Source organism: Notamacropus eugenii, chromosome 3, assembly GCF_028372415.1.
Source record: "Notamacropus eugenii isolate mMacEug1 chromosome 3, mMacEug1.pri_v2, whole genome shotgun sequence".
Taxonomy (NCBI): Eukaryota; Metazoa; Chordata; class Mammalia; order Diprotodontia; family Macropodidae; genus Notamacropus; species Notamacropus eugenii.
In genome coordinates this window covers 296,981,669-297,009,353 of record NC_092874.1, presented here as the reverse complement: position 1 = coordinate 297,009,353, position 27,685 = coordinate 296,981,669, and the positions used below count along the sequence as shown (strand labels likewise).

Genomic DNA, 27,685 nt, shown 5'->3' with positions numbered 1-27,685 from the left:
CAGCTGTCTGCCTTGGCTGCTGCCGATTTCCCTCTTCCTGTCCTTGCCAAGTGGGCACCCCATCTTCAGAGAAGCTCACGGGTCGACCAAATGGGCTTCCTTAGCCAGGGAGACATGTGGTTTCTTGCTTTTTAGGACAAGTCTAGTAGGAACTCTCCCTGCTAGCCAAACCAGGCCTTCTTGTTCTCCCAACTGGCAGAGACATCCATTGGGGTCTCTGTCCCACGACCCAAGCAAGCATCTTGGAAATGAAAGCAGTAACCCCCAGAATACAGCTTCTGGCAAAGGTCACAGGCCCTCCAAAATCAAGGTTGGGTATATTAGAGATGGTTTTATAGCATGGATAGACTAGGAAACCAAGCTGAGATCCCCTACAACCTGGTCTCATCTGTAATCTGAGTTAGGGGTGGTCTAATTCATGTTCATGACATCCATGTCTCCTAAGGCTGGGACAGCCTCCCTTTTGTATCAGCCCTCTGTCACTGAAACTTTGCTTGTGCAATCCTTGACAATTCAGAAATCCCTGAGGAGGCAGTGAGGTTGGAGCTGAGGGAGCTGGGGGACAGGAAGGCCCAGGGCCTGCTTGGAGGCTCTTCCTGGTGGTATGGGGACCCCTGGAGAATTTACCACTTGTCTGTTTACTCATTTGTAAAATGAGTTCAATAATCCAGTTGTCCATTGAGGGCTCTTACTAAAGAAACACATGACCTAAGGGGTGGGGTTAGTATCTGATGGTTAGCTTGGACCCCATCCACCCTCCAGAATGATCACAGAACTGGGTGCTGTTGGGGATGAGGGGAAACAAAGACATGGAAGGGAAAGCAGGCCTTTCCCTCAGAGTTAACAACTATGGCGAGAAGGAAATTGTGTGTGTGCGAAGCGACCTGAGAACAATCCCAAGGCAAGTGTCAAAACCCCAGATTCAGTAAAGACACCAAGGGAGACATTCCAAATGGAGGCTGGAGAGAGAGTGGGGGCAGCGCTTCACCAGGGAAGCCACCTGCAAGAAGATGTCACGGCCAGCTCAGGCACAAAGCTGGCAGGCTTGGCCCTGGTGAGCAGCCACCCTCAGCGTCTGGGAGACACTTCAGAAACTCTTTAGGAAAGCGCCTCTCTGTCCCAGTGCAGCCAGCTTTCCTTTTGGAGGAATCCATCCCTCCCCTTCAACGTCTCCCCCATCAGGCTCTTCTCAGGGGGTCCCAGAAAATCACACCTAGTCAGTCAGTAAGCACAGCTTCTCATTACTTTTTGCTTCTTCCAGGAATTTCTAGCACTTCTAGAGTGAGATTTTGATGATGTCTCGACGCAGTCAGCGCCTGAGCCATCGTTACCATGTTGATGATGATGGAGGCAGCAGCAGCAGCAGCAGTGGAGGAAGTTCCCTGGTGGCTGGTCAGCACACTGCCTTCAAGGACAGCCCCTTAAGGTAAGCCACTCCACAGCGACCCTAGGTCATCTTCCAGATCACAACCACTCAGGGCAGCCAAGGGCCTGGCCAGCTTCCATGTGCACCTTTCTTTCCTGCCCCCATCTTTGGTGGAAACATCACTCTAGTGCTTTCTTTCCCCACAAATGCGAGAATTTCCTGTCCCCAGCACCGTCTCTTCCCCTTCTACCCCAACCTGGGCTGCTGCTGCCTTCACTCTCTGAGAACAGGAACTAGGGAGGGGTGACTTTGAGCATTGAGAGGGCCAGAAACTGAGGCTTAAAGCTGGGCAGGGAACAACCATCATGTGGCCCAGTACCCACGGTTTCTGGGGTGAGCTGCAGGGCCTAGCAAGAGCATAGGAAGCCATGGGGGTGATGGACCTGTGGGGGAGGAGACAGGTTCAGGTGGCTTTAGCTCCTCTTGTACCTCATCATGGTGGTTCCATTTGGAAAGAGGCCCTGCCTGGTCCATGGGAGCTGGGGATTTGTTCCAATGTTATAAAGGATTCATCTGTTGAAGGAATAAGAACAGAAGAGGGCTTTGGGGATCATTTCTTTTCATCCTAGAAGCTCCTTGAAAGTCTCTTCCTCCTCCAGGCCTTTCTCCCCCTGTTTTTCTCCTGCTTCATCTCCTTCACCCTCTTTCCTTTGCTCTTCATGCTTGGCGCCCCCCAGGACTCTGAAGAGGAAATCTGGCAGTGTGAAACGCCTCTCACCAGCCCCTCACCTGGGCCCTGCTTCCAATCCTCACACTACCTACTACAGTGAATCAGTGGTCAGCGAGTCCTACGTCAGGGGCCCCCGGGTCGCCTCGGTGGACAAAAGCTCCATCCTACAAGATCAGCTGGACAGCGATGTCTACTGGAGTGAACGTGGTGAGCTCTGGCCAGAGCTTGACAAACCCGAGGGCTTGGGCTGGGGAGAAGGAAGGAAGCTCCTCCCTGTCTTCTAAAGATTCCTAAGGAGGCTAGTGTCTGTTGGGAGTTACCTTACTCCTCCAGGTTGGCTCATCTCCCTGGATCCTCCCAGGTGGGAGATCCTTCCATTCTCCTGAAGCCCCTCAGTCCCATAGATGGCACTTTTCCAGATCTGGCTGACAATAACCATGCCTCCTAAGGCAGAAGGCCACCTGGTTTTGTGCAGCCAATGAGCTAAAAATCATCTTTACATGTTTCAGTAAAGTTCCATTACACTTAAAAACATAAAAAGTGTTCTTACCTCATACAGAAATAGGAAGGGGGCCGGATTTTGCCCTTGTGCAGAACTCCATTCCTGCCCTAAACCACATGGGGGGGTCTTCTGGGTTCAGACCCCCAAAGGGGTGGGAAGTCTGAATTCTGAAAAGTTCTGCCAGGTGTTCCACCTCTGGCAGCTGCTGTTGCTGGAAGCCTGAAGCTCCCTGCTTATCAGGCACCTCCATGCTCTGTGCAGGTGGGGACTTGGTGAGGAGGAGGAGAGGCCTGGGAGGTGCTGAGAAGAGTAAGATCAATGGACTGAATGAGGGCAAAGTCACCTATGATATCTATGGATCTTCCTCAGGATACTCCTCGGAGGATGACTCTGCAGGTAGGCAGCACTTCCTGCCTACTGGAACTCCATCCCCTGGACGCTGCCCCGTGTACTTTGAAGGGTGCCCCATCCAGGGGGGATGGGGAGAACATAGATTTCAGATAAAAGGATAGAGAACTCTGCAGTCTGGCTCCAGGTGGGGGTTTGGAGGTTGGGAGGGCCCAAGCCTCAGCATGGTAATGGGGATGCCTGAGGCCCACTTGTGTCTCCTTCTGGGTGGCTCCTCATGTCTTCACTTTCCTGCAGGGCACACACTTATGGACCAGCCTGGCTCAGCATCCTCATTAAGGAATGCTGCCTCCCAAGTTGGCGCTTTCTTGTGGGTGGCCATCACTTTTCCAGGTGGGTTCTGGGAGTGGGTGGGCACACTGCCCAGGGCAGTCCCTGCTGTGGGCCCATAAGAGCTTCCTCATTCCTACGCTGGGGCACACCAGGCCTGGGTGCTAACCCTAGGACAGTGTGTGGAGACAGGCTTTTATGGCAGGATCCCCAGGCACAGCTAGAAAGCCTTGGGAGATTCAAGGAGCAGCTGCAGAGTGGGCAGGCTGGGAGCAAGCTAACTCTGGGATAGGAGGGCGAAGCCTTTGAACCCCTCTGCTGGGACTTTTACAGGTTGGCTCTTTGGCCTGTTCTACTGGTGGCTGGGCACTACCTGCTACCGCCTGACCACAGCTGCCTCCCTGCTGGACGTCTTTGTCTTAACCAGGTCAGTGAGGCCTCCCTGGGCTCTGCCAGAACCAAAGAACCCATGCTTGAAAAAGCTTCACCACGCTTGAGCTCAGTTCAGCTTTTGAGACTTTTGTGCCATGAATCTTATGACAGAAGGTCAGGTCAGGGTCAGGGGTGTGCTGGAATCAGCTGGAACCAGCTTGAACCTGCTCCTGAGTGTCAGCTACCAGTCAGGGCTCCTCTGGGTATCTAGACTGAAGAAGAAGATGGGACAAGTTGTGTGTGCCTTCACCCCCTTCAGAACTGCTTGTTAACCCTTCCCCAGCACATGCCAATCCCCATGAGCACAGGTGCTGCTCTATTCCTGAGTATCTTGGAGGAGCTGTCCCCTCAGTAGTTCCTGCCTCTCATCTCCACTGACTCTGGTGGCTTCACCTTGGCCAGTTGGAAAGTCCTGAGCTCCCAGGGGTTGTAGTCTCTTCCCAGTCCTTCGGGTAGCCAGGCCATCCTTACAGTTTCTCTGTGGGGGGTCATGTCCAGGTTTCCAGGCAGCCTCCAGGGCTGTGTCCAGGAGCCTCTAGAGCAGGGGTAGGGAACCTGCGCTCTCCAGGCCACATGTAGCCTTCTAGGTCCTGGGGTGCAACCTTTGGACTGAGGCCAAGTTTTACAGAACAAATCCTTTTCTTAAGGAGATTTGTTCTTGGAAGTCTAGATTCAGTCAAAGGGCCACCCTTGAGGACCTCAAGTGCCACATGTGATCTCCAGGCTGCAGGTTCCCTATCTAGCTCTGGATTCTTGGGGCCACAGGCTAGGCCCAGGGAGACTAGCCAACCTTGTCAGGGCTTACTCCTTCCAAGTCCCAATTTGACAAGCACTGAAATGATTTAGCCAAAAGAAGCCTGCCCAATTCACTAGCATATAAGCACATTCCTGAGAGCCCTGGGAGGGAGATGCCTTCCACCAGCCCTGTCACCTTTCATAACAACATTCACACATTTGACCAAGGTCAAATTTTCTCCTTCCACTTGACCTCGAGGGCTGTCCATAAAAGCCCAGAGCTCCCCATCGTAGCTGTCCCAGGGTGGGGGCACACCCTTTGTTGGTTTCCTCAGCAGCTCAGGGAGGGTCGCACAGGAATCTGGTGGGGAAGACCAGGCACTAATGTCTCCTCCTTCATCCCCATGAAATCCAGGAGCTTTTCAACTCTGAAGAAGTTGTTTCTGCTTCTCTTGATGCTGTTGCTTCTGGCTTCGCTGGCTTACGGTGAGCCTTGCTGAGTCCCCAGGGCACCCTGCCAGCCCAGACAGACAAGGGCTTGGGGGCAGGGCTGCTGAACGCAAGTCTGGAAGACAGAGCTTTGAAGGGGAGCCTTTAGCCTTTAGGGGAAAAGGGACCCAGGCCTTGTATGGGAAAGTTCTTGTGCCTGAAATGGGATAGACGGCCTGTGTCTCCTCCTCTTGATCCAATCCCACAAGCCTTTCTTGTGCATCTTCTGTATGCAGGCCTCCCAGACTCATGCTGCATGCCTACTATGACAGTGCTGGCTTTACATGGGTGTTTGATCTGCCCCCTCAGTGGTCACTGTCAAGGCACTTGAGGGTGGGGGAACTGGTAGAAGAGCTGAGTCCACAATGAATGGGTTAGCTGGGCAGGACACAGCCAATGCCAGCTCTGGAGGCCTTTGCCCCTTCTCACTGGGGAGAATGGACAGGGTGGTCCTCCCTGGATGGTCCCAAAAGAGCTGTACTCTGTTCAGGAACCATGACATCACTTACCCCCTACTATGAGATGAAGCCCAGCTTGGGAATGGTGACACCACAAGCTGTCAGTTACCAGGACCTCTATTCAGCTGGCATCTCCTGAAAGCACTCTGATCCTCCAGAAGAGACAGGGCTGTATGTGGACCAGGCTTGGGACCAGGAGGCAGGACTTCTCCATGTCCTCTCCCCAGCTGCTTCTTGTCCCTCATTTTTCTCATAATCCAAAAGTGTGTAATGACTCCTGAAAGGATCATGAGAGATGCCTTTCCTGAAGGGTCTTGCCTTCCAGATCATGGGGCCCATAATGCATGCACCTTCCTTGGGCCAGGGTCTGAGCCCATGTGGATGTGACACTGCCAGACACAGTCCAGGTGTAGGTCCTCATCCTGGACATGTTTCCCTTCTGGTGCCTCAGCCTCTGCCTTCATTAGCCTTTCCTCCCATGTGCTAGGTGCTTGGTATTTTTACCCCTATGGACTACAGACATTCCACCCTGCTATGCTGTCCTGGTGGGCAGCAAAGGGCAGCAACAGGAGAGAGGAGGTGTGGGAAGCAGGAGAATCCACCCCATATTTCCAGGTGAGTGCCTGGGTGAGTGCCAGGAACACTTTGTGCAGGACAGGCAGACAGTCTGCTCACAACCAAGTCTGTTCCAATCAACCCCAGAATCACTCAGTCCACTACCATTTCTTAAGTGTGGCCTACTGTGTGTCAGGCACTGTGCTAAGGGATGGGAATTCAAAGAAAGAATTCAAACCCAAACAAGCCCACAGTCCCTGCCCTGAAGGAGTCCCCGAGTCATGAGGAAACAACTAGGTACAATGGAGATCTACCAGGACAGATGGGAGTGAAGCAGTAGAGGGAGTTGGCTATGCTGTTTCTTCTATGGCAGCCATACAGACTATTACCATACCATCTTTGAAGACAGTTCTGGCCTGGCAGGATCTTCCAGGTGGTGTCCTCTCCTAGCGCTGTCTTTGAAACAGCTCTGCAGCACTATGAGGCATCAGAGGAGGGGGAAGCAGGATTAGCCAGAGGAAGCTGCTTTTGTTTCCATTTTGTAATGAACAAAAGTCTGTTTTATTTCCCTTCTCCCTCTCCCACCCATTCAGAAAAATGAAAAGCAAACCACTTGTAACAAATGTGCAGAGTTAAGCAAACCAGTCCCTTTTTGGCCATGTCTAAAAGATCTATGTCTCCTTCTGCCTCCTGAGACCATCTCTCTGTCAGAAGTTGGGTCATTTTCCAGAAAAGTACTTGGTCACTGCATCGATCAGAGTTCTAAAGTCTTTCAAAGTTGCTTCTTTGTGGTTCTTCTCACTCTGCTCTGCACCAGTTCATACAAAGTCTTCTCAGGTTTCTCTCAATACCACCTATTTCATTGTTTCTTAGAGCACGGTTGTATTCAATCCTTACACCATAATTTATTCAGCTCTTGCCCAGTTCGGGGGCAAGCCAGTAGTTTCCATTTCTTTGTCTTTGCTGTTTGGGTGCCAAGTGTGTGTCATGCAGAAGATAGGTCATTCATCTCAGTGGTGACAGTCTCTTCTTAATGGTCTGTGCTGTGGGGCAAGAGATGAGAATATAAATCCAGGCTATAATGAAGCCTTCATTTAGTAACCTCGATTTATCCATGGATTTCCATCTCCAAACTCATCAATCTTTGCCCCAGGGCCACTCACAAGCAGCATTAGGAGACTCTCTCACCTTGGATATGCAGATCCCTGGGGAGCCAGGGTCAGAAAACCTGGGCTCAAGTTTGAGCTTTGCCACTTGCTAGCTTTGGGACCTGGGGCAGTTCAATGCCAACCTCTCAAGACTCAGCCTCCCGCGTTCCCCCGCTGCCTTCAACTGAAATCATAGTTGCCTCCCCCAAAAGGCCTTCCCTAACACCTTGTCACACAGTGAAGTGATTCTGGAGGGGGGGGTCTCCAGAAATTGGTAGCAGAGCCCAGACTATCAGAGTTGATCAAGCTGGGAAGACTTGAAGGCTGTGTGCAGATCCTGGTGTCTGCCCACCAGAAGCTTGGCCACCAGGTGATTGGATTTGGGGAGTCATGATGACTTGGGAAGCAGATAAAAAGACCAAACAACCTTTGCCTTCTGCAGCCACCTTCTGTTTGTGGACAGAGGTCAGGGGACCTCAGAGAAGGACAAAGAGTACTTGGTCTCCCTCAGTCCTCACACAGTCCAACCACAGTCTAAGTGGTTGACATTATTCCAGTGTAATCTGAGGGGTGACATGGAGTGGTGGGATAAAGGACATGGCTCTAGAAACAGCAACAGATGAGGTGCTGGATGTCAGATGCACAATGAGGTCCACGATTTTGGACACAGCCAGTGTCAGAATTTGATTTGTCTGACTTCTCATGTCAGCTGCAAGGAGTTTTTTTTTCAGATGTGGGGGGGAAAACAATCAGTGGAATGATCACTCACAGGCAGAAGAATTTGGAGGAGGCAAATCAGCCTCAAGGATTAGATTTCATCACATTTTTAAAGGCAACTAAAAAACCCCATAGTTGCTATTCCAAATGAGCATAAGGCAACAGAGGGCAAAGGAAGTCCAGGAGGAAGCTGAGAAGATCATTTTGTCCTTGTGACCCCAACACTCGGCATAGCCTGTTACACTTAGTGGGAGTGTATCAGTGTTTGTTGGCTGTCATTGTACTAAGCCCACAAAACAACGTGCAAGGGAAGAAGACACAACTATTATTTGTCAGTAAGAAAGTCCCCAGGCACAGGATACATGATCAGCACCAAAAGATGTCACAACGAAACCAAAGGACCATCTTCACGGAATGAGAAATGCTGGTTACACGAATCATTTCAGCATCAAGGACCAGATCAGTGACTGGGCCCCACAAAGGTCAAAATCCAGCAAGTTAGAAGAAAGGGGGACAAAAGGGGAAAAAACATACCGTACAGCTCCAACAGCTCCAGTCCTTCCTCTTCAGATGTGTCAACCACTCAGGCACGGCAAAAGGAACACTGACTCATAGCATCGTTTCCTAAGGATGTTTGACTGCTGCCCCAAAACATCACATTCCAGTGAGAAGGCCAGCAATCCTAGAGGCTGCCTCCCTCAGAGACCAGCGGCTCTTGGCAAGCAAAGAAACCAAAGGCAACACTGGATCTGAAAATAGGCCACTGGCGCAAGAGAAGAAGAGGGTGGTGACTAAAGGATACAAACAGTGGCCCCGTGAAACGGCAAACATCAGGAAGGGCCCTCAGCCTCCCTCTTCAGCTCAGTCCTGAGAGTGGAGGCCCCCAAATTCTTGAGGCAGCTCCTTCCCCTCTCAGTGACTCACCTTGTTAGGAAGCTGTTCCTGCCTCTGAAATGTGCCACAACTTCTACCTTGCCAGGACAAGCAAAGCAACTCTAACCCTGTCCATGTCCACAAAGTCTGAAAACCATTTTCATGTCTCCTCATCGTGTTGTGTGTTTCCAAAAGTTTTCTTGATATCATTGGTTTTTACTTAACCTACCTTTCCCAGTGTGTCTTCTCAGAAAGAGAAGCAGGGAATTTGGAAAAACCCTGTAAAGTTTGTGTGATCTACTAGTGAAAATCATTTTGAATTAGGTACATCTTTACACACACACACACACACACACACACACAAACGCACACATCCCACTGACTTTGAAGACTTGTCTCTAGCTTTTGCTTTCATGTGACCCACCTTGCTCAGTGTATCCTTCCCATTTTGCCCTCCCACAGAGCCAGCCCTTAAGCAAAAGAATAAACCAAAAAGGGGAAGAAAAGTTCAGCAGAACACAGCAGGCGAGCCCAGCATTAGATGCAGGTTCCCTGCCAGTATTTCCCACCCTAGCCAGGACGGGAAGGGAAGAAGATCCTCATGGGTCATGTCTGTTCTTTCCATTTCCATGGTTGTCTGTGGTGCTTGTTTTCTTGTTCTCCTCATTCATTTATTCCACTTTTCCCCAGTTCATGTAAGTCTTCTAATTAAGCAGAGTTGTGGCTTCGTACAGCATAGTCATATTTCCTTGTATCCATAAGCCACTCCTCTGTCAATGAGTTCTTTGCTACCAAAGAACTTTCTTAGTGGTTCAGTTGGTATGGCACTGAATAAGTTAATTTAGGTAGTTTTATCATTTTTATGCTACTGGCTTGACCTACCCACGAGGAGTGAGTACATCTCCAAATGTTGAGATCTCTACGTATGAAGAATGTTTTGTAATTGTGTTCATATAGTTCCTGTGTGTGTCTTGGCAGGCAAACTCTCAGGTTGTATACAGTATACAATTGTATACAGTTATTTTCAATGGAATTTCTCTTTCTATCTCTTCCTGCTGGATTTTCTTGATTAATATATAGAAATGCTGATGGTTTTGATGGGCTTCCAACTTTCTTTAAGTAATTGTTTGAACTGGTTTTGTTTTAAACTGGTTTTTTAGATGACTCTCTAGGGTTCTCTTGGTAAACCATTGTATCATCTACCAAAAGAGATAGTTTTGGTTCCTCATTGCAGTTTTTTCCCTTCAGTTTCTTTTCTGCCTTATTGCTATATCTAGCAGTTGCTGTAACTGGTACAACACTGAATAGCAATGGTTGGCAATGGACTTTCTTCCTTTACCGTGATCTTACTGGGAAGGCTTATCCCCATTACATATCATGCTTGCTCTTGGTTTTAGTTAGATAATACTTATTTTAAAGAAGACTCCATTTATTCCTGAGCTTTCTAGTGTTTTTCAACAGGGATGAGGCATTTTGTCAAAAGCTTTGTCTGCACCTGTTGAAATCATATAAATTTGTTGTTTATGTTATTGATATAATCAGTTACATTTATAGTTTTCCTAATAATTGACCCAGGCCCAACTTCTTGGTATCAATCCAGCTTGGTCACAGTGTCACAATATATCTTTGTGATATATTCCTGTAATCTCCTTTCTTAGCATTTAATATTTTTCATCAATATTCATTAAGGAAATTGATCTATAGTTCCCTTTCTTGGGGAGACGTGACTCTCCTTGGTTTGGGTATCAAGATTATATTTTTGTCATAGAAAGAATTTGATAAGATTCTATCTTTACCTGTTTTTCAAATCGTTTATTTAGTGTTGGAATTGATTACTTTTTAATCATTTGGAAAAATTTGATTTAGTCCTGGGGTTTTTTCTTAGAGAGATCATTTATAGCTTGTTTCGTTCCTTTTTCTAAGATGGGGTTATTTAAGGGCTCTGTTAAACAGGACTATTTATATTTGAAAAATTCATTTCATTTAGATTTTCATTTTTATTATTGGCATGTAGTTGGGCAACAAAGCTCCTAGTAATTACTTTTATTTTCTCTTCATAGATTGTAAATTCACTGTTTTCATTTTCTGATGTAATAATTTGGTTTTCTTTTGTAAAAATTAAATTAGCCAAGGATTTATCTATTTAATTGTTTTTCTCAAAGCTTATAGTTTTATTTATTAGTTCATTGGGGTTTTGTTCTTTCAATTTCGTTCATCTTTCTATCGATTCAAGATTTTAATTTTGGTGTTTAATTGGGAAGGGATTAATCTGTTGGTTTTCTAAATATTTTAGTTGCATGTCTAATTCTTTAATCTGTTTCTTTGTCTCTTTGATTGATGTAAGCATTTGAAAATATACATTTCCCTCTAAGTCCTGCATTGACTGCATCCCCAAAATTTAGTTATGTCATTGTCACCATGAAATTGTTAACCATTTCTATGATTTGTTCTTTGACTCATCCATTCTTTAGGATCCATTCTGTAAGATCCATTCTTTTTCTCCAACTCCTCTATTTGTGTATCTTTCTGTTTCAAGCATATTTCTTGTAAATAACATATTGTTGGATTCTGGTTTCTAATCCATTCAACTGTATTCTTCCATTTTATGAGTGAGTTCATCCCATTCCCATTCACAGTTGTGTTCATTAAATGTATATTTTTTTCCATGCTATTCTTTTACACTCATCCTTTTGTTTTTTACTCTGTCCCTTCTTCAGTAGTCTTTTGTTTCTGACCTTTGCCTCCCTTAATCTATCCCGTCATTCTTCCCTCCCCCTCACCTTTCTCTTAGACGCTTTTCCTCCTACTTCTCCTTGCGTAAAATGAATCTCTCCATCTCATTGTGTGTGTATGTGTATTCTTCCCTCTTTCAACCAGTTCAGATGAGAATAAGGTTCGTGTTGCCTGTTCCCCTCTTCTGTCCCTCCCATTGTATAAACTCTTTCTAGTGCACCCCATTTATGAGATAACTTTCCCCATTCTTTCTCTCCTTCCCCACAACCTTCCAGTGCATTTCTCTTCTCCACCCTTCCATTCTTTTGAGATCCTCACAACATAATACAGTCATTCAGGTCGCTATCTATTTAGACTGCTTCTAGGACCCGTGGTGATCATAAAATTCTGAAGTGGTTACATGTATCATCTTGCCACACAAGGGATCTAAACAATTTGCCCTTTTTTAGTGACTTGTGATTTCTCACTCATGTTCACCTTATTATTCTTCTCCTGAGTTCTGTGTTTGAATGTCAAATTTTCTATTCTGTTCTGGTCTTTTCATCAGGAATGCTTGAAAGTTCTCTATTTCAGGAAGGGTCCTTATTCCCCTGTAGGACGATACACAGTTTTGCTGGGTAGTTTAATCTTATTGTGGGCTCTAATCCTAGATCTTTTCCACTCCAGAATATGATATCCCAAGCCCTGTACTCCTTTAATGTGGAAGCTTCTAAATCTCATGTGTCCTGACAGTACTGGATTATTTCTCTCTGGCTATTTGCAGAATTTTCTCCTTGACCTGGCAGTTCTGGATTTAGAACAGTTGCTGGGAGTTTTCATGTAGGGGTTTCTTTCAGGAAATGATTTGTGGTTTCAAGTTCTACTTTGCCCTCTGATTCTAACACATCTGGGCATTTTCCTTTGTAATATCTTAAAATATTATGTTGAGCTCCTTTTTTGTTCCTGGCTTTTGGATAGACAAATGACTCTCCAATTCTCTCTCCTCAATCCATTTCTAGGTCATTGGAGTTTTGTATGAGATCCTATACATTTTCTCTTGAATTGATTTTATTTTTTGTTGTTGTCTCCTAGAGTTATTAGCTTCTATTTGCTCAGTTCTAATTTTTAAGGAATTCAGTATTTTTGTGCCTCTTTTACTAATTATTCATTCTTTTCTCATATCTTTCTTGTACCGCTTTTTAAAAATTTTTCCTCTTCCACTCTTAAAATCACTTTTTGTTCATTTTTATCTCATTCTTTAACTCTTCTAGGAATTCTTGTTCAACTCTTATCCAATCTACCCTTTTTCTTGGAGGATTTGCTTAAAGATATCTTCAAGTCATTGGCTTCTTCTGTCTTTCTGTCTTGAGCCATAGTAGCCCTTTGTGGTCAGGTTCAGTTTTGTTTACTCATTCTTCCAGCCTATTTCTTGACTATGAACTTGATGTTGGCATTGGGCTCAGCTCACCTCTGGGCTTTCTTAGTTCAGTCCGCAAACTTTCAGTGCTTCCATAGTGGTGATATCTGTTCACTGCTATTCTTGTCTGAGTTGTGCAAGTTCCTGACTCAGGTTTAGGTCTTCTGGCTTGCGGGTGCTGGAGTTTCTGTAGAATGTTATTGGACTCAGTCATTGTTAGCACACTTTGAGGTTCTGCAGGTTCAGAGGGACCGAACTTATTGACTCTTCTTGCGTCTGGGTCTCCTACCCGAGGTATCCCACTGAAGGACTAAAAGTGAACATTGAGTCCCCAGCTGTGCTCTGGGGCTCAGGTCCAGAACCTCTTTGCAGAACCCCTTTCTTGATCAGTGCTCAGCTAGGGCCTCGCTCACTCATAACTGCTCCTCTCAGCCCTACGTCTGTAGCCTAGAAGAGTCATTTGGCCCCCTTCATGCTCCCAGGATAGCCTGGGATCTGCTCCTGCTCAGGGATTCAGTTCTAGCCCTTTTACCATCCTTGGGCAATGAAATGCTTCCCACTGTCCTGGCTGCCATTATGTTGGGCTCCTGGCCAGCCCCCACCTCAGTGTCCACAGCTCTCTTATTTCTTAAGCTTCCCTGGGCTGGAGAAATGACGCACAGGGATGTTTTCTTGGCTTTCCTCATGAGAATGTGGTCTGGCACATTATCTAGATGGTTAGAGAGGAGGTGGGCTGGGCTCATCAAAAATGCCCACCCTCCCTCTGTTCTCTTGGTTCTGCCCCTGTGCTGTGTGGTTGGTGGGGAGGGGACCTTCTGCATGCTTAGCCTCCTTTGTACCTCTTGGGGAGGTCTCTGACCTGGCTTTTTGCCCTGAGCTCTCTCAGCTTCTTCGACATTTCGACCCTGGTGACCCTGGCCCTCCCTCATCACTCTCCTGGCTCACTGCAGCAGTGTCCTGAGTGGCCTCCCTGCCTCCAGTCTGTTCTGCACTCTGCTCTCAAAGGAACTTTCCTTAAGAACAGAGCAGACCAAGTGACTTCCCTCCTCAGTCAATGGCAGGGCCTCCCCTTTGCCCCCCAGAGGAAAACAGCCCCACCCTGTCTTTCCAGCCTTAGCCTCATTGGTCTTCTGTACTCCTTTCACACTCGGTGACCCTACCCAAATGGCTGCCCCCATGCTGAGAATTCATTCTGGTGCTCTTTCTTCCAGTCAGCCTGTCAACCCACATGTATTTATTAAGCACTTCCTCAGTGCCGGGTCCCGGCCTAGGGGACACAGGTACACAAAATGAAACCATTCCCATTGACCAGGAACTTCCATTCTCAGGCGGAGACCAACAATGCTTACGTTTTTGTAAATAGCGTAAGTGTGAAATGAAGAAATCTGCCGACAGCAGTTAAACGACCTGGTGGCTTTTAATGTCCTTGTCTCCTCCATTCAAATGGAAGTTCTTCGTACACAAGAAAGGTTTCCTTCTTGGTCCTTGTGTTCTCAGCACTCAGCCCCACCTCGGGCACACAGTGGTGCTTAACAAATGCCCAGTGCTCCTTGTTCCTCCTCCTAAGAGACTTTTCATCTTTGTGTGTTTTCCTCCTTGTTCCCAAGGCTGAACAGCATGTCCTGTCCAAGGTTCATGCCCTAGAAAGGCGGCTGGAAACTCTGGCTTCTGAATACTCTGCACGTTGGCAGAAGGAGGCCATCAGGCTGGAGTTGCTGGAGCTGCAGGGGGCCAGTGGGAATGGAGGTGGAAAAAGCCTGAGCCACGAGGATATTTCAACTCTCCTGGAGGGCCTGATGAGCCAATGGGAACCCACCCTGAAGAAGGACTTCCGTAGGGACACCACTGCCCACATCCAGGTGAGGAGAACGCTCTGCTAAGAAGACCAGGTCGGCAAGCCCAGCTAGTGGAAGGCATAGAGGTCTTGAGGTGAGGCAGCACTCTGGGCTTGGCAGGACCTGCCAAGTTCTCTGGGTCTTGTTGAACGCCTGTCTCCTTTTTTGTGGTCTCCAGGAAGCACTCACCACCCTCAGGGCAGAACATCGGCAAGATTTGGATAATGTTCTAAAGAAGATTTCTCAGGCATCCCAGGTAATCCAGAAGCTCTGACGCTTCTGGAGGCAGAGACACAGGGGATGGAGGGCGGGGGGGGGGGTCGCGGGGGGAGTGGGGCGGAGGGGTGGAGAGGGGGCAGAGACGTCTTGGGGGAGGTCACTTGTAGCTGGAAATGTTGGTGCTGCTGTCAGTAGACCTAACACTTGCTTACAGGTTTCTGGCCAGATTCCATACTTGTATGGGAGCATATTCGATTGACTCATTGTCCCTGAGAGCTCCTGTCTGAGGACTCTGGATCCCCTTGTCCGAAGGATAAGCAGAGAGCTTACTGATCTAAAGCAACCTAAGCCTCCTCCTGTAGCTCCTTTCTGGAACCCCTTTCCTGTACTGAGCACATCCATGCATGAAGACTAGGGAGGGATAAGATTGTCAATGAGAAGACTGTAACTCAACAGCTGAGTTTGAAACTCTTTTCAGGGACTGAGAAGTGACCTCACCTCTCTAGGGAAAGTGGTTCATGCCTAATCTCAGCTGAGTTGGGGTCTCTGTCAGATGCCTCCTCTTGGTGGGATGATAAGAGAGGAGTCCAGTCTTTGAAAGGTCTAGCCCAAACTCAAGGTCAAGATTTCTGGAGCCCAACAGTTTGCAGAGACTCAGATCCTCCTTAGCAGACAGAGGGTCCACCCAGAGGAGACAATGAGTCCCCAGAGTGTGGTTTGGTGTTTTCATCAGTCTCATTGTGCCATCATCTTCCTTACAGGAGCTGGAAAGCTGGGTGCTCCAGCTAAAATCTGAATGGCAGAGGTAAGGCCCCAAACTAACTGGCAAAGAGAAGAGGAGGGAAGGAAGGCTAGAAAACTAGACCAGAGAAAGCACCACTGAGATTCTCGGGGGGGGTGTCAGTAGAGCCAGAATACTTGGGTTAGCATGTCCATAGGATTAATCCCAGCTGGTAAGGACCTCAGAGAGCAGATGAGGGTCCTGAGGCCTGGGAGGGAAATGACTTGCCCAGGGTCACACAGGGAGTAAATGTCAGGGAAGACTTGCACCCAGATCTCTGGTTCTGTTCTTTCCCTTTGATAGTGGTTCTGCTTGACTCTATCCTGTGTCACTAGCCAGTGGCTGCCCTTCCCTTTTCCTTTTGTCACTGTCTAGTTTGGCCCAAGAAGCCCTCCAGGAAAACATATTAAAGGCTATGGGTCCACTGGAGGCCCAGCTGGCTGGCCTGAGACAGGAACTGGCAGCCCTGAGCCAGAGACAGGCTGCAGCGGCAGAGGAAGTAGACCTTTGGCCACAGAAGATGGCAGCCCTGCGCAGTGATGTGAGTCCTCCAGTCCACCACTTAGACCACATGTGCCCCTCTCTCCAAGGTGGGCTGCCTGAGCATCTGCCCAGGGAGACCCAACCCTCTAAGGTGTCCACTGGGGTCCAATGAGATCTTTTTTGGTAGACCTGAAAGCAGTGGAAAAATGCCAGTCACTTGGTTCACAACCGTCCCTTCCCTGGCACCAGGAAGACATGCATAGGCTCTGAGCTCTCAGAGTCTTTCTAGACACCCCCTCCCCAGGTCCCCTGTCCCGGCCCTCTTTCTTCCTTACCTCTACTGTTTTGTGGATGGTCTCTGGTGGTTTCTAGGTGGAGTCTCAGTTCCCAGCCTGGATCAGTCAGTACCTTCTTCGAGACAAGGGCGCTAAGGCTGGGCTTCTTCAGCTGGAGGAGGTACAGGCCCAACTTCGGGACCTGGAGCACAGAATCCTCACTCAGGTGGCAGAAGGGCAGGTCAAATCTGCCAGTGAAGCTGCTGCCAGCCTGAGGCTGACCCTTCACAAGGAAGGAGTGACTGGGGTCACAGAGGAGGTGAGGCCTGCCCCATTCCCTGTCTGCCTGTCGGAGGTCATGGGTTTGCCCTGAGAGGAGCCTCCAGGGAAGGAAGGGGAAGCCCTGGCAGAGCAGGTAGCACACGTGGCCCTCTGGTGAAAGGGCTGGGCCAGTTCTGCAGGCAGCTAGGCCCATGAGTCCATCCATGCCTGTCTTTTAGGATGTGCACCAGATTGTGAATGAGGCCCTGAAGAGATACAGTGAAGACCGCATTGGGCTAGTGGATTATGCCCTGGAGTCCTCAGGTAGGTAGCCTGTAGAAAGCCAGAGGGCTGGGGACATGATGGTTGCCCATTAAGGGACAGCAGGAATTAAAAACTCATGATGCTCCTTATGGGACGGGGCAGTTGAAGGGCTGATGTCCTGGCAGTGACCCCTCATCTTCAGGACTACCTCTGTGTCCTGCCAGCCCTCAGCTGCCCCCACCTCACTTCTCTCCCTCTTGTTCTTTCAGGGGCCAGCATCATCAGTAGCCGCTGCTCAGAGACCTATGATACCAAGACGGCCCTTCTCAGTCTGTTTGGCATCCCCTTGTGGTACTATTTCCAGTCCCCAAGAGCCATCCTCCAGGTATGACAGAACAAAGGGCCCCCAGCTTGGCTCTCTGCCATCTCCCACCTTCTGTGGGGGCTGGGCTCTCAAGGTGGGAGGATTACACAATGGAAATCTATTCCATTGGCTGCCCACCTGACTTGTCACCTGACTTGTCTTCTGCCCACAGCCAGATGTTTACCCTGGCAACTGCTGGGCATTCCGGGGCCCCCAGGGCTTTGCTGTGGTTCGATTATCTGCCCGCATCCACCTCAGTGCTGTCACCTTGGAGCATGTACCCAAAGCCCTGTCTCCCATCAGCAACATCCCTAGCGCCCCCAAGGATTTTGTCATCTTGGTGAGTATCTGAGCCTTGCAGCTCTCCATTCCAGTATGCCTGACAGCCATTTCTTAACAGCAGCATTGTGAGGTGAGGAATGGAAGGATGTGCCCATTTTACAGCTGGGATATTGAGGCTGGTCTCTGGACTCCACAACCAGCCCTTTCCCTGCTCCCCCTCTTCTTAGAGAGAAGCCAGAAGAGGACAGCTGACAGCAGTCAAGATTTCAATGCTGTCTCAGGGTCCTTTTATACAACTCCTTTATACATGGGTGCCTCCATGGCCAGGTGTCCCATGGGGGAGCTGAGTGGGGATGATGAGCACCATTCCCTACAGTCACCTCCTTAGGGCAGAGTTGGAATGTCCTCATAAGGAGGATGTGGGTGAAAAAAGTGGAGCCAGAGGAGAAGAAGAAACGTGTAGGGGAACAGGATGCTTCAGGACCTAAATCCTGATAGATGAAGAAACTGAGGCACCTACAATTAAATTGTGTGTCCCAAAGCCATTCAGCAGCTTAGGGGAAGAGGCAGAGAAGGAGGCCAGGGGCTTGGAGGGAAAAGGATCTGTCTACTGAGTTAGTGAGAGATGCTGGAAGGTGAGGGGACCAAAGAAGGAAACATCATGGTGGCTTTTGCTTTCTCCCCTTTACTCTCCCCAATGTATCCCCCCCTACACCCCCTTCCTCCTCCTCTTCCACCTCCTCCTCCACAACCTCCCCTTCCTTTGCCTCCCTGGATAGATCTGGATTCATATCCTAACAGCATGACCTTTCCTCTAACCCCCTCCCATCCATCCATCCATCCATCCATCCATCCATCCATCCATCCATCCCTTCCCTTTGCTTTTCCTTCTCTGTAGGGGCTAAATGAAGATTCACAGTCGGAAGGGGTGGCCCTCGGGCACTTTACCTATGATAATGCTGGGGAGTCCATTCAGACCTTCCACTTTCAGGTATGGAGGGCTGGCCCCACAGTGTCCCAGGGAGGCTGGTGCTCTTGAAGGCTAGTTCACCAGCCATGGGGATGCTGTGGCTTTGCTAGGAGCTGCAGTTTGAGCCAGGACCCCATGGTTCTGATAGCAACCTGAGGGATAACATTCAGCCACTGAAGAAGGCCTGGGGGGGACGGGCTCTGGGGTCAGGATGTCCACCAAGGGATCACGAGCCTTCCTGACCCCAGTCTCCTCTTCCCACAGGGCAATGACACAGCCCCATACCAGGTGGTCGAACTTCGGATCTTAAGCAACTGGGGTCACCCTGAGTACACCTGCATTTACCACTTCCGGGTCCATGGGAAGCCTGCCAATTAGCCTCTCCCCCCCAGGGCCTTTCCTCTCTTTCCCCCTTCAGCCCCTCCCCTCCCCCAGCAAGCACTTCATCCCACTTTCTCGCCCTCTCCCACACTTCATCCCTTATGGCCACTGTGGCTTCTGGGAGAGATACAAGGTGGGAGCCTACCACCATGGAGCAGTTTGGCCCCACCCTGCCCTCTCTGATGGAGAGGAGATCACCAGCTCAGCTATTTGTTTCACTCCCCATCCTCTTGAGGGTCAGGTGGCCCAGCTCCCTACCAGGCCCTGCCTGCCCTCAGGAGGTGTATACACAGCTATGTATGATATCTTGAAGGTGTGAGTCAAGACATCATGAGGGCCTTATTATGCTCAGCAGCACTCAGAACCACAGCTTAGGCCACCTTAGCTTACCTTGCCCAAGAGTCTAGGTCAAAGAACTTGGTTTATTGAGGGCATGACAACTTGGGCAGTTCCAAAGGGCAGACTGGTAGACAGTCTGTCTTGGGCATGCCCCAGCAGGTGGCTAAAGCTCCCGTCCATGGTAGCATGCATAGTTCTCTTTACCATGGGGCATGATGGGGGCAGTCTTTGAAATCTGAAGTATCTGGGACTGGCCACAATTCCCTGGTGTTAAGTTTATTGGGATAGAGTTGGGGTTAGTTTTTTGGAGTTAAGGCTGGGATGGGAGGGGAAGGGCAAATTCTTTGGCCCTGCGGGCCCATTGTATTATGTATATAGATATATATTTATATTTATACATAGATCTCTTTGTTCTTTGTTATCAGACAGAAAAGCTACGGGCTTCATTTCTGGCTTCCTCCCCCTGGGGCCCAGGGTGATATTCACTCCAGCTCCAGCTTGGGGTGGGGGGCAGGCTGTCAGGCACGGATCCTCACAGTGACATTGCCATCCTTCCTGCCTTTTACTGTAGGAGGGAAGGCAGGCCTTCACACCACAGGGCTGGCCACTGGTCCCTGAAGCAAGCAGGGGCACTCACTCATCTGCAGGCTTTGGGGGTCACCAGCAGACAGTGGCAGGCTGACCCTAGCTGGCCCTCAACCCAGTTTGCTCCCTCTGCTTCTGTTCGCTTACCAGGAAGCTGGCGTCTGAGCAGCCCTGCATAGGAACCTACAGATGGGGTCTTAGTTCTTCCCCATCACAAAGGCTACTGTTTAATTCTTTACTTTGATTTTTTAATCAACAAATTCTAATTTATGCCTATGCAAATATAAATTTTCCCTGGGATCTGTGGCTTCTCCTTGTCCACCTGTTGCTCTTGAGGCCAACTTGGAGTAGTGGGGAAAAGAAGGTGGTATTCTGGTAGAAACTCCCTGGTTAAAGGGTGGCTTCCTTGCTGCTGAGTGAGGCCTGGGAGGGATTGTCCTGGGCATCGAGAGGGAGCTAAGCCCAGGCCTGGGCTGGGAGAAGCAAAGCTGGGTAAGGGAACCAGAGGAGGCTTTCTCATTTCTGCCTGCTCCTTTAAAGCTCACCCAAGGCCTCTCCTGGTCTTAATCCTCCCTCAGTGCGCCCAAATTGATGTTTTATACTTCCTTGTGTGTGTCTGCATATCCATACATAAACACACACCTATCCAGACAGACATTCCTCTGTGTGCCTGCTCCATCTTTCAGGAGCAGGACAGCTTCCTAAGGAAAAGAGCTTTGTGTCTGCCTTGGTCTCCCCCATAGCTAGCACAAGGCCTGCCACCCAGCAGACACTTTATCTGAGCATTGCTATTCACTTCAACTCAGGTGTAAAGAAAGAATATACTCTACAGCCTTCTCAACAAGGGGTCACCAGCATGCCTTTGACAGCCTCCAGCAAGGGTTAAACACGTCACAAACTGCCAGCCGTCCTCTTCCACTTTCAGACAGCTCAAGTTGTTGGGAAATTTGTCCTGAAATCAGGCTGAAATCTATCTTTGGGCATCTTCCACCCACTATTCCTCGTTCTTTCATCCTGGGTCAAGCAGAACACGCTAATCCCCCTTCCACATCACTTTTCAAATAGTAGCATTAGAGAGTGGCTACTGCGTGCCAGCCACTGTGCCGAGCACTTTACAAATATCTCCTTTGATCCACACAACAACCCTGTGAGGTAGGCACCATTTCTAGACCCATTTTGCAGATGAGGAAATGTAGGCACAGAGGTGAAATGACTTGTCCAGGGTCACACAGCTGGTAAGTATCTGAGGGAGAATTTGAACTTGGATCTTCCTGCTTCCAGGTGCAGAGTTCCATCTCCTGTGCCACCTGAAGACAGTTCTCATGGTCCTCTGACAGCTTCTCAAGGGCCTTACACCATGTTCTTGGAGCCCTTCATCCTTCTGTTCACCCTTCTCTGAATGCACCTCACCTTGGTCATTTCTTTCCCACACTGTGATGCTCAGGCCTGAACACTGCCCTCTGGCTGTGGTCTCCTCAGGACAGACTTGGGCTGACCTATTACTGACCCCCCTTCCTAGATCGTAGGCCTCTCCATGCCCCTCAGGAAGGCACTGGTCATTCCAACCATCAAGTTTAACTAGTGATTCACACAGACACTGCTATCCCCTAAAATCCCCAAATCCTTTAACAGGAGCCATGGCTGCATCACCCTCCCCCACTCATTGGTTTTTCTTTTCTAATTCTTGTTGAGGACTCTGCTTTTACCTCCACTGGATATTTTCATTTGGATAGATCCTAAATTTTAGCTAGCTGAAACCTCCTCCATCCTATCAGTCATGTGACATCTCCACCCCTCCCTCCCAGCTCTAGCATTGGCACATTTGGACAAGCACACCTTGTGCTATTTCACTGAAGTCGTTGATAAAAATGCTGAACAAGCACGGAGAAAAGGGGAGATCCCTGGGGCAATCAGGACAATTCCCCTGAGACCTCCCAGGGAGCTGGCATCAGCTCATTAGCCAGCACTCGACAGGTAGGGCAATGTAACCCGTTAACCCTTTCCAAATCCACCTGTCATCTGAGATTCAGACTGTGCTAAAATCTGACTGCACTTTGCAGAATTGCTCTGATCCAAGCAAAGACTAGCAGCTCATCAGACACCATTTTACAAGGGATCTGGGATCTTGGCAGCGTAGGCAGGAAATGCACATTTTTATCCTGTGCAGTTCTGCCCTCCTGTCACGAAAACAAACTGCTTCGTGGACCAAAGGAGAGATAGTGCTCAGAGTCTGAAAAAGTGCTTGTTCAACTGAGGTTGGAAATGGCTTTCTTGATGGAGCAGTTCCCACCTGCTTGATGAACTCATGCACCTTATATAAAGCAGTGAACAGGAAGGGAGAGTTCAGGATTCTCTGTCCAGAGTCACTTGCCCATAATGTCTCATTGAGGCACAAAGCACAAATGGGGCAAGAACATAAAATCAGGGTTACCTAAGGGACATTTAGAATAGGCTGGAGCTCACCTTGAGATGGGAGAGAAGGGAGAGTGAGGTTAATAAACCTTTGCCTCTACGCTTCTAACTTAAGGGGGGAGTGGTGGGGGGGAAGAGTTTAAAAAGGAAAGTAAGTTAATCTGGGTCCTACAATTACCTAAAGGTAACCTGTCCAATCCAGTAGGCAGAGATGCAGAGATTTTACAGAGCTCTAGGGAGCCCAGCCTCTTAACAGGCATGACCTGGATGAAGATCCCGACCAGGAGACTGAGAAAGGGCAGTCAAACATGAAGGAAGAAAAACAGGTGAGGTTGGACCCATGAAAACCTGGAGAGAAAAGAGTGGGAAGGAGAAGAAGACCCTGGATTCAATCCTGGGTCCGTTACTCTTCTCTCTTCATTCTACTTCACTCAGTGATCTCATCAGCTGCCATGGATTGAATCACCCTCTCCATGCTCATGATTTCTCAAATCTACCTATTCTGCCTAAAACCCTTTGCTGACCTCCAGTCTTTTATCTCTCGTTGCTTTGTTGATGTCACAAATTGGATGTCGTGTAGATATTTTCAGCTCAACATGTCCAAAACAGAACTCTTCATCTTCCCCCTATTCTTTCCCCTCCTACCTTCCCTATTACTGTAGAGGGCACCACCATCTTCCAGGCTCCTAACCTTGGCATCATCTTCAAATCCTAACTTCTGTCCAAGGGATTGCCAAAGATTGTCCAATTTACCTCTGCAACATCTCTTGTGGATTTCAGCTTTGCAGCACCTCTCATCAGTTTCACCTCTCCAACATCCCTTGCAGATTTCACCCTTCAACATCTCTCAGATTTCATCTTTGCAGCATCTCTGATCAGTTTTACCTCTCCAACATCTCTTGTCCATTTCAGCTTTGCAACATTTGTCATCAATTTCACCTCTCCAACATCTCTTGTCCATTTCAGCTTTGCAGCACCTCTCATCAATTTCACCTCTCCAATATCTCTCACAGATTTCATCTTTACAGCATCTCTCATCGGTTTCACCTCTCCAATATGTCATGCAGATTTCACCCTTCAACGTCTCTTGCAGATTTCACCTTGGCACCATCTCTCCTCAGGCTCACCTCTGCAGCATCTTTCAAAAACAGAACTTTCTTCTCTGATGCTGCCCCTACCCTAGTCCAGGCCTCATCTCCTGTGCACTGTTGTTTTCTTATGACTCACCATTTATTTTATTTGTACAAAGTAGTGAAGAATCATACCATGGCTGGGGGAAAATGATGTTTTAGGATTTAAACAAGTTCTTTCATTTTGAAACATCTCTTTTGAAGGCTTGGGACTAGTAATTTTAGCTCCAGCATCTTTGGGTTTGGACTCAGCAGGCTTCCCAGCCTTGGAATCACTGGGCTCTGTGTCCTTAGAATCAGACTTGGCTGCCGTGGGATCAGACTTGGTGACCTTGATGGCAGACTTGGTGACCTTAAGGTCAGTGCGCTTTGGAGCCTTAGAGTCAGGCTTCATGATCCTGAAGCCTGGACGTTTGGTGGCAACCCTAGGGCCTGGATGCTTAGTGGCCATCTTGTGGCCAGCATGCTGGGCACTCGCCTCAGGGATCTTAGCCCTAAGAAGTTTGACCTCGAAGGCCTTGGTGGCTTCATGGCTTCTGCTTGGACCTTGGGAATTGTTTGGTTTTTTTGGTTTACATCTTCTTCAGCTCCTTCTTGTGTTTCTTGGCAAAGCATGTGTTTCTCAGAAACTTGGAGTTGACCCATCTCAGAGACATGTATCACCGTGACTTAGGTTTCCTGATGCCATTTCTGTGCCATTTTTGTGATTGGTTGTGGCTGGTGTGGTTCTTAGACTTAGCCATCTTTACACAACAACCTTCACTAACAGGCATTCCACCCACTAGAAGAAGTCAAAGCTAGAGACAGGAAAGGTCATGCCTGCACTACTGCAGTATTTCCTGGTGCATGTGCCTCCCTCAAGTCTCTCCCTCCTCCTTCCAGTTGTCAAACTGATTTTCCTGAGGTGCAGGTCTATGCCACTCAACTCCTCAATAAACCTGTGACTCTCTATTGCCTCCAGGATCAAATACAGAATCCTCTCTGAACGAGAGTTCAAAACCCTCCCTAACCTAGCCCTCTCCTGCCTTTCCACTCGTCTCCCACTTCACTCCCCACTTCTTCAATCCAGTGACACTGGCCTCCTGACTCTTCCTTGCACATGACCGTCCATCTTCCATGCTGGGAATGTTGTCCCTCCTTTTCTCTGCTTCCCTAGCTCCCTTCAAGCACCAGTTAAAATCTTACCTTCTACAAGAAGCCTCCCCCAACTCGCCTTCATTCTGTCTTCTGCTGACTTTTTCCTCTTTTTCAGTACATTCTTTGTACTCATTTTTTGCACATTGTCTCTCTCATCAGATTGTGAGGCCCTTGAGGGCAGGCACCCTGTTTTTGTCTTTCTTTCTATTCCTACCTTTTAACACACCTGGTGCATGATAAGTATTTAATAAATATTTATTGACTGAATGATCCTATTAAAAGCTGCAGAGCGATGGATGGAGGATGAGGACTGAGAGAGGACTGAGAGAGGATCGGACAGTCAAGAAGTCACCAGTTTGGGTGGAATAATGAGGTTGGAGGCCAGACTACAGAGGGTAAAGAGAGTGAAAGAAAGGAAGTGAATGTGCCTCTTGTAGACAATGTACCCAATCAATAAACATTCCTCAATCCAGCAGAGGACATGAGGGACAGAAACATCCAAATGTGGTCAATGGTAACCTCATTTCTTACACAAACACCAACACATCTGTTGCATTTTTAGTATTTTTTTGTCTCCTTGGCAGTTTCGTTTTTGATATATACTCTCGGGGTGGTTCAATCTCACACCTAGATTGCTGGAAATTTAGCTTTTCCTTCCACAATTTTTCTCCGTTTTTATAAAGGCAGAGGGGATCTTTCTTCATGATCTTCCATCGCCCTAATTCAGGTTTTGGGAACGAGGTCATGTTCTAAACCTGTGTTGCCCTTGGTTGCCACATTTCTCTATTTGATAATGGGATCAGGTGGTGCTTGGCTAAATATTTTCTAGGATATTTTGACCTCCTCTAGGTGGCAATTGCTTTATGTTGATTCAATTTCTGCCCTTTCCTTCCTCTGTTTCCTACTTTTCACCACTTTTCACTTACTTGAGTGGGTCAAGTTGAAGCTATTTGGATTGCATGCCATCTTATCTTTCTCTCTAATTTGGGGGTTTTGTCCTCTGCTTTAACAAGATGATTTGACTGCAAAGATTATTCAGAAATGATTCCCACATTGATAACCAATCATTTCTTATCCATTAAGATACATTTTAGGCTGAGATTGTTTGGCATTTGCCACATCCAGGGATTTCCTACACTCATGTTTTTTGTTTTTGTTTTTTAAATTAATTTATTTATTTAACTTTTAACATTCATTTTCACAAAATTTTGGGTTCCAAATTTTCTCCCCATTTCTCCCCTTCCCCCTAAAACGCCAAGCATTCTAATTGCCCCAATCACCAGTCTGCCCTCTCTTCTTGCCCTTCCCTTGTCCCCATCTTCTCTTTTGTCCTGTAGGGCCAGATAACTTTCTATACCCCATTACCTGTATTTCTTATTTCCTAGTAGCAAGAAAAATACTTGACAGTTGTTCCTAAAACTTTGAATTCCAACTTCTCTTCATCCCTCCCTCCCCAACCATTCCCTTTGGGAAGGCAAGCAATTCAATATAGGCCATATCTGTGTAGTTTTGCAAGTGACTTCCATAATAGTCGTGTTGTGTAAGACTAACTATATTTCCCTCCATCCTATCCTGCCCCGCATTGCTTCTATTCTCTCTTTTGATCCTGTCCCTCCCTAAGTGTTGACTTCAAATTGCTCCCTCCTTCCACTGCCCTCCCTTCTATCATCCCTCCCACCCTGCTGATCCCATTCTCCCCCACTTTCCTGTATTGTAGGATAGGTTTTCATACCAAAACAAGTGTGCATTTTATTCCTTCCTTTAGTCGAATGTGATGAGAGTAAGCTTCATGTTTTTCTCTCTCCTCCCCTCTTTTTCCCTCCACTGAAAAGTCTTTTGCTTGCCTCTTTTATGAGAAATAATTTGCCCCATTCCATTTCTCCCTGTCTCCTCCCAATATATTTCTCTCTTGCTGCTTAATTTCATTTCTTTAAGATATGATCCCATCCTATTTAATTCACTCTGTGCTCTGTGTGTGTGTGCGTGCGTGTGTGTGTGTGTGTGTAATCCTACCAACTACCCAAATACTGAAAAGTTTCAAGAGTTACAAATATTGTCTTTCCATGTAGGAATGTAAACAGTTCAACTTTAGTAAGTCCCTTTGACTTCTCTTTGCTGTTTACCTTTTCATGCTTCTCTTCATTCTTGTGTTTGAAAGTCAGATTTTCTTTTCAGCTCTGGTCTTTTCATCAAGAATGCTTGAAAGTCCTCTATTTTGTTGAAAGACCATTGTTTCCCCTGAAGTATTATACTCAGTTTTGCTGGGTAGGTGATTCTTGGTTATTTTCCTACTTCCTTTGACTTTGGGAATATCATATTCCACGCCCTTTGATCCCTTAATGTAGAGGCTGCTAGATCTTGTGTTATCCTGATTGTATTGCCACAATATTTGAATTGTTTCTTTCCAGCTGCTTGCAATATTTTCTCCTTGACCTGGGAACTCTGGAATTTGGCCACAATGTTCCTAGGAGTTTCTCTTTTTGGATGTCTTTCAGGTGGTGATGGGTGGATTCTTTCAATATTTATTTTGCCCTCTCATTCGAGAATATCAGGGCAGTTTTCCTTGATAATTTCATGAAAGATGATGTCCAGGCTCTTGTTTTGATCACGGCTTTCAGGTAGTCCCATAATTTTTAAATTGTCTCTCCTGGATCTATTTTCTAGGTCAGTGTTTTTCCAATGAGGTATTTCATGTTATCTTCCATTTGTTCATTCTTTTGGTTTTGTTTTGTGATTTCTTGGTTTCTCATAAAGTCATTAGCCTCCATCTGTTCCATTCTAATTTTGAAAGAACTATTTTCTTCAGTGAGCTTTTGGACATCCTTTTCCATTTGACTGATTCTGCTTTTTCAAGCATTCTTCTCCTCATTGGCTTGTTGAACCTCTTTTGCCAATTGAGTTAGGCTATTTTTAAAGGTGTTATTTTCTTCAGCATCTTTTTGGGTCTCTTTTAGCAAGGTGTTGACCTGCTTTTCCTGTTTTTCTTGCATCTCTCTCATTTCTCTTCCCAGTTTTCCCTCCACCTCTCTAACTTGATTTTCAAAATCCTTTTTGAGCTCTTCCATGGCCTCAGCCCATTGAATATTGATTTTGGATGTTTGGGATACAGAAGCCTTGACTTCTATGTCTTTCCCTGATGGTAAGCCTCGTTCTTC

General features: G+C 47.6%; 1 protein-coding gene across 1 annotated transcript; it reads left to right on the top strand.

Annotated features, from left to right (window-relative positions):
• The first annotated feature begins 1,295 nt into the window (after nucleotides 1–1,295).
• On the top strand, nucleotides 1,296–18,924 carry LOC140532074 (SUN domain-containing protein 2-like). The gene is made up of 17 exons (XM_072650622.1): nucleotides 1,296–1,426; nucleotides 2,104–2,303; nucleotides 2,860–2,994; nucleotides 3,244–3,339; nucleotides 3,610–3,703; nucleotides 5,169–5,265; nucleotides 5,910–6,005; nucleotides 14,420–14,671; nucleotides 14,826–14,903; nucleotides 15,628–15,671; nucleotides 16,023–16,188; nucleotides 16,503–16,724; nucleotides 16,906–16,990; nucleotides 17,200–17,315; nucleotides 17,467–17,634; nucleotides 18,475–18,567; nucleotides 18,811–18,924. The coding sequence occupies exons 1-17, from the start codon at nucleotides 1,296–1,298 to the stop codon at nucleotides 18,922–18,924; spliced, it is 2,187 nt and encodes a 728-aa protein (XP_072506723.1).
• Nucleotides 18,925–27,685: the final 8,761 nt, after the last annotated feature.

Bases quoted from the DNA above. Each gene is read 5' to 3' on its own strand.
- LOC140532074 (XM_072650622.1), top strand. From the start codon at position 1,296: ATGTCTCGACGCAGTCAGCGCCTGAGCCATCGTTACCATGTTGATGAT. The intron at 1,427-2,103 runs GTAAGCCACTCC...GGCGCCCCCCAG, and splicing joins TTCAAGGACAGCCCCTTAAG to GACTCTGAAGAGGAAATCTG. The intron at 17,316-17,466 runs GTATGACAGAAC...TTCTGCCCACAG, and splicing joins CCCCAAGAGCCATCCTCCAG to CCAGATGTTTACCCTGGCAA.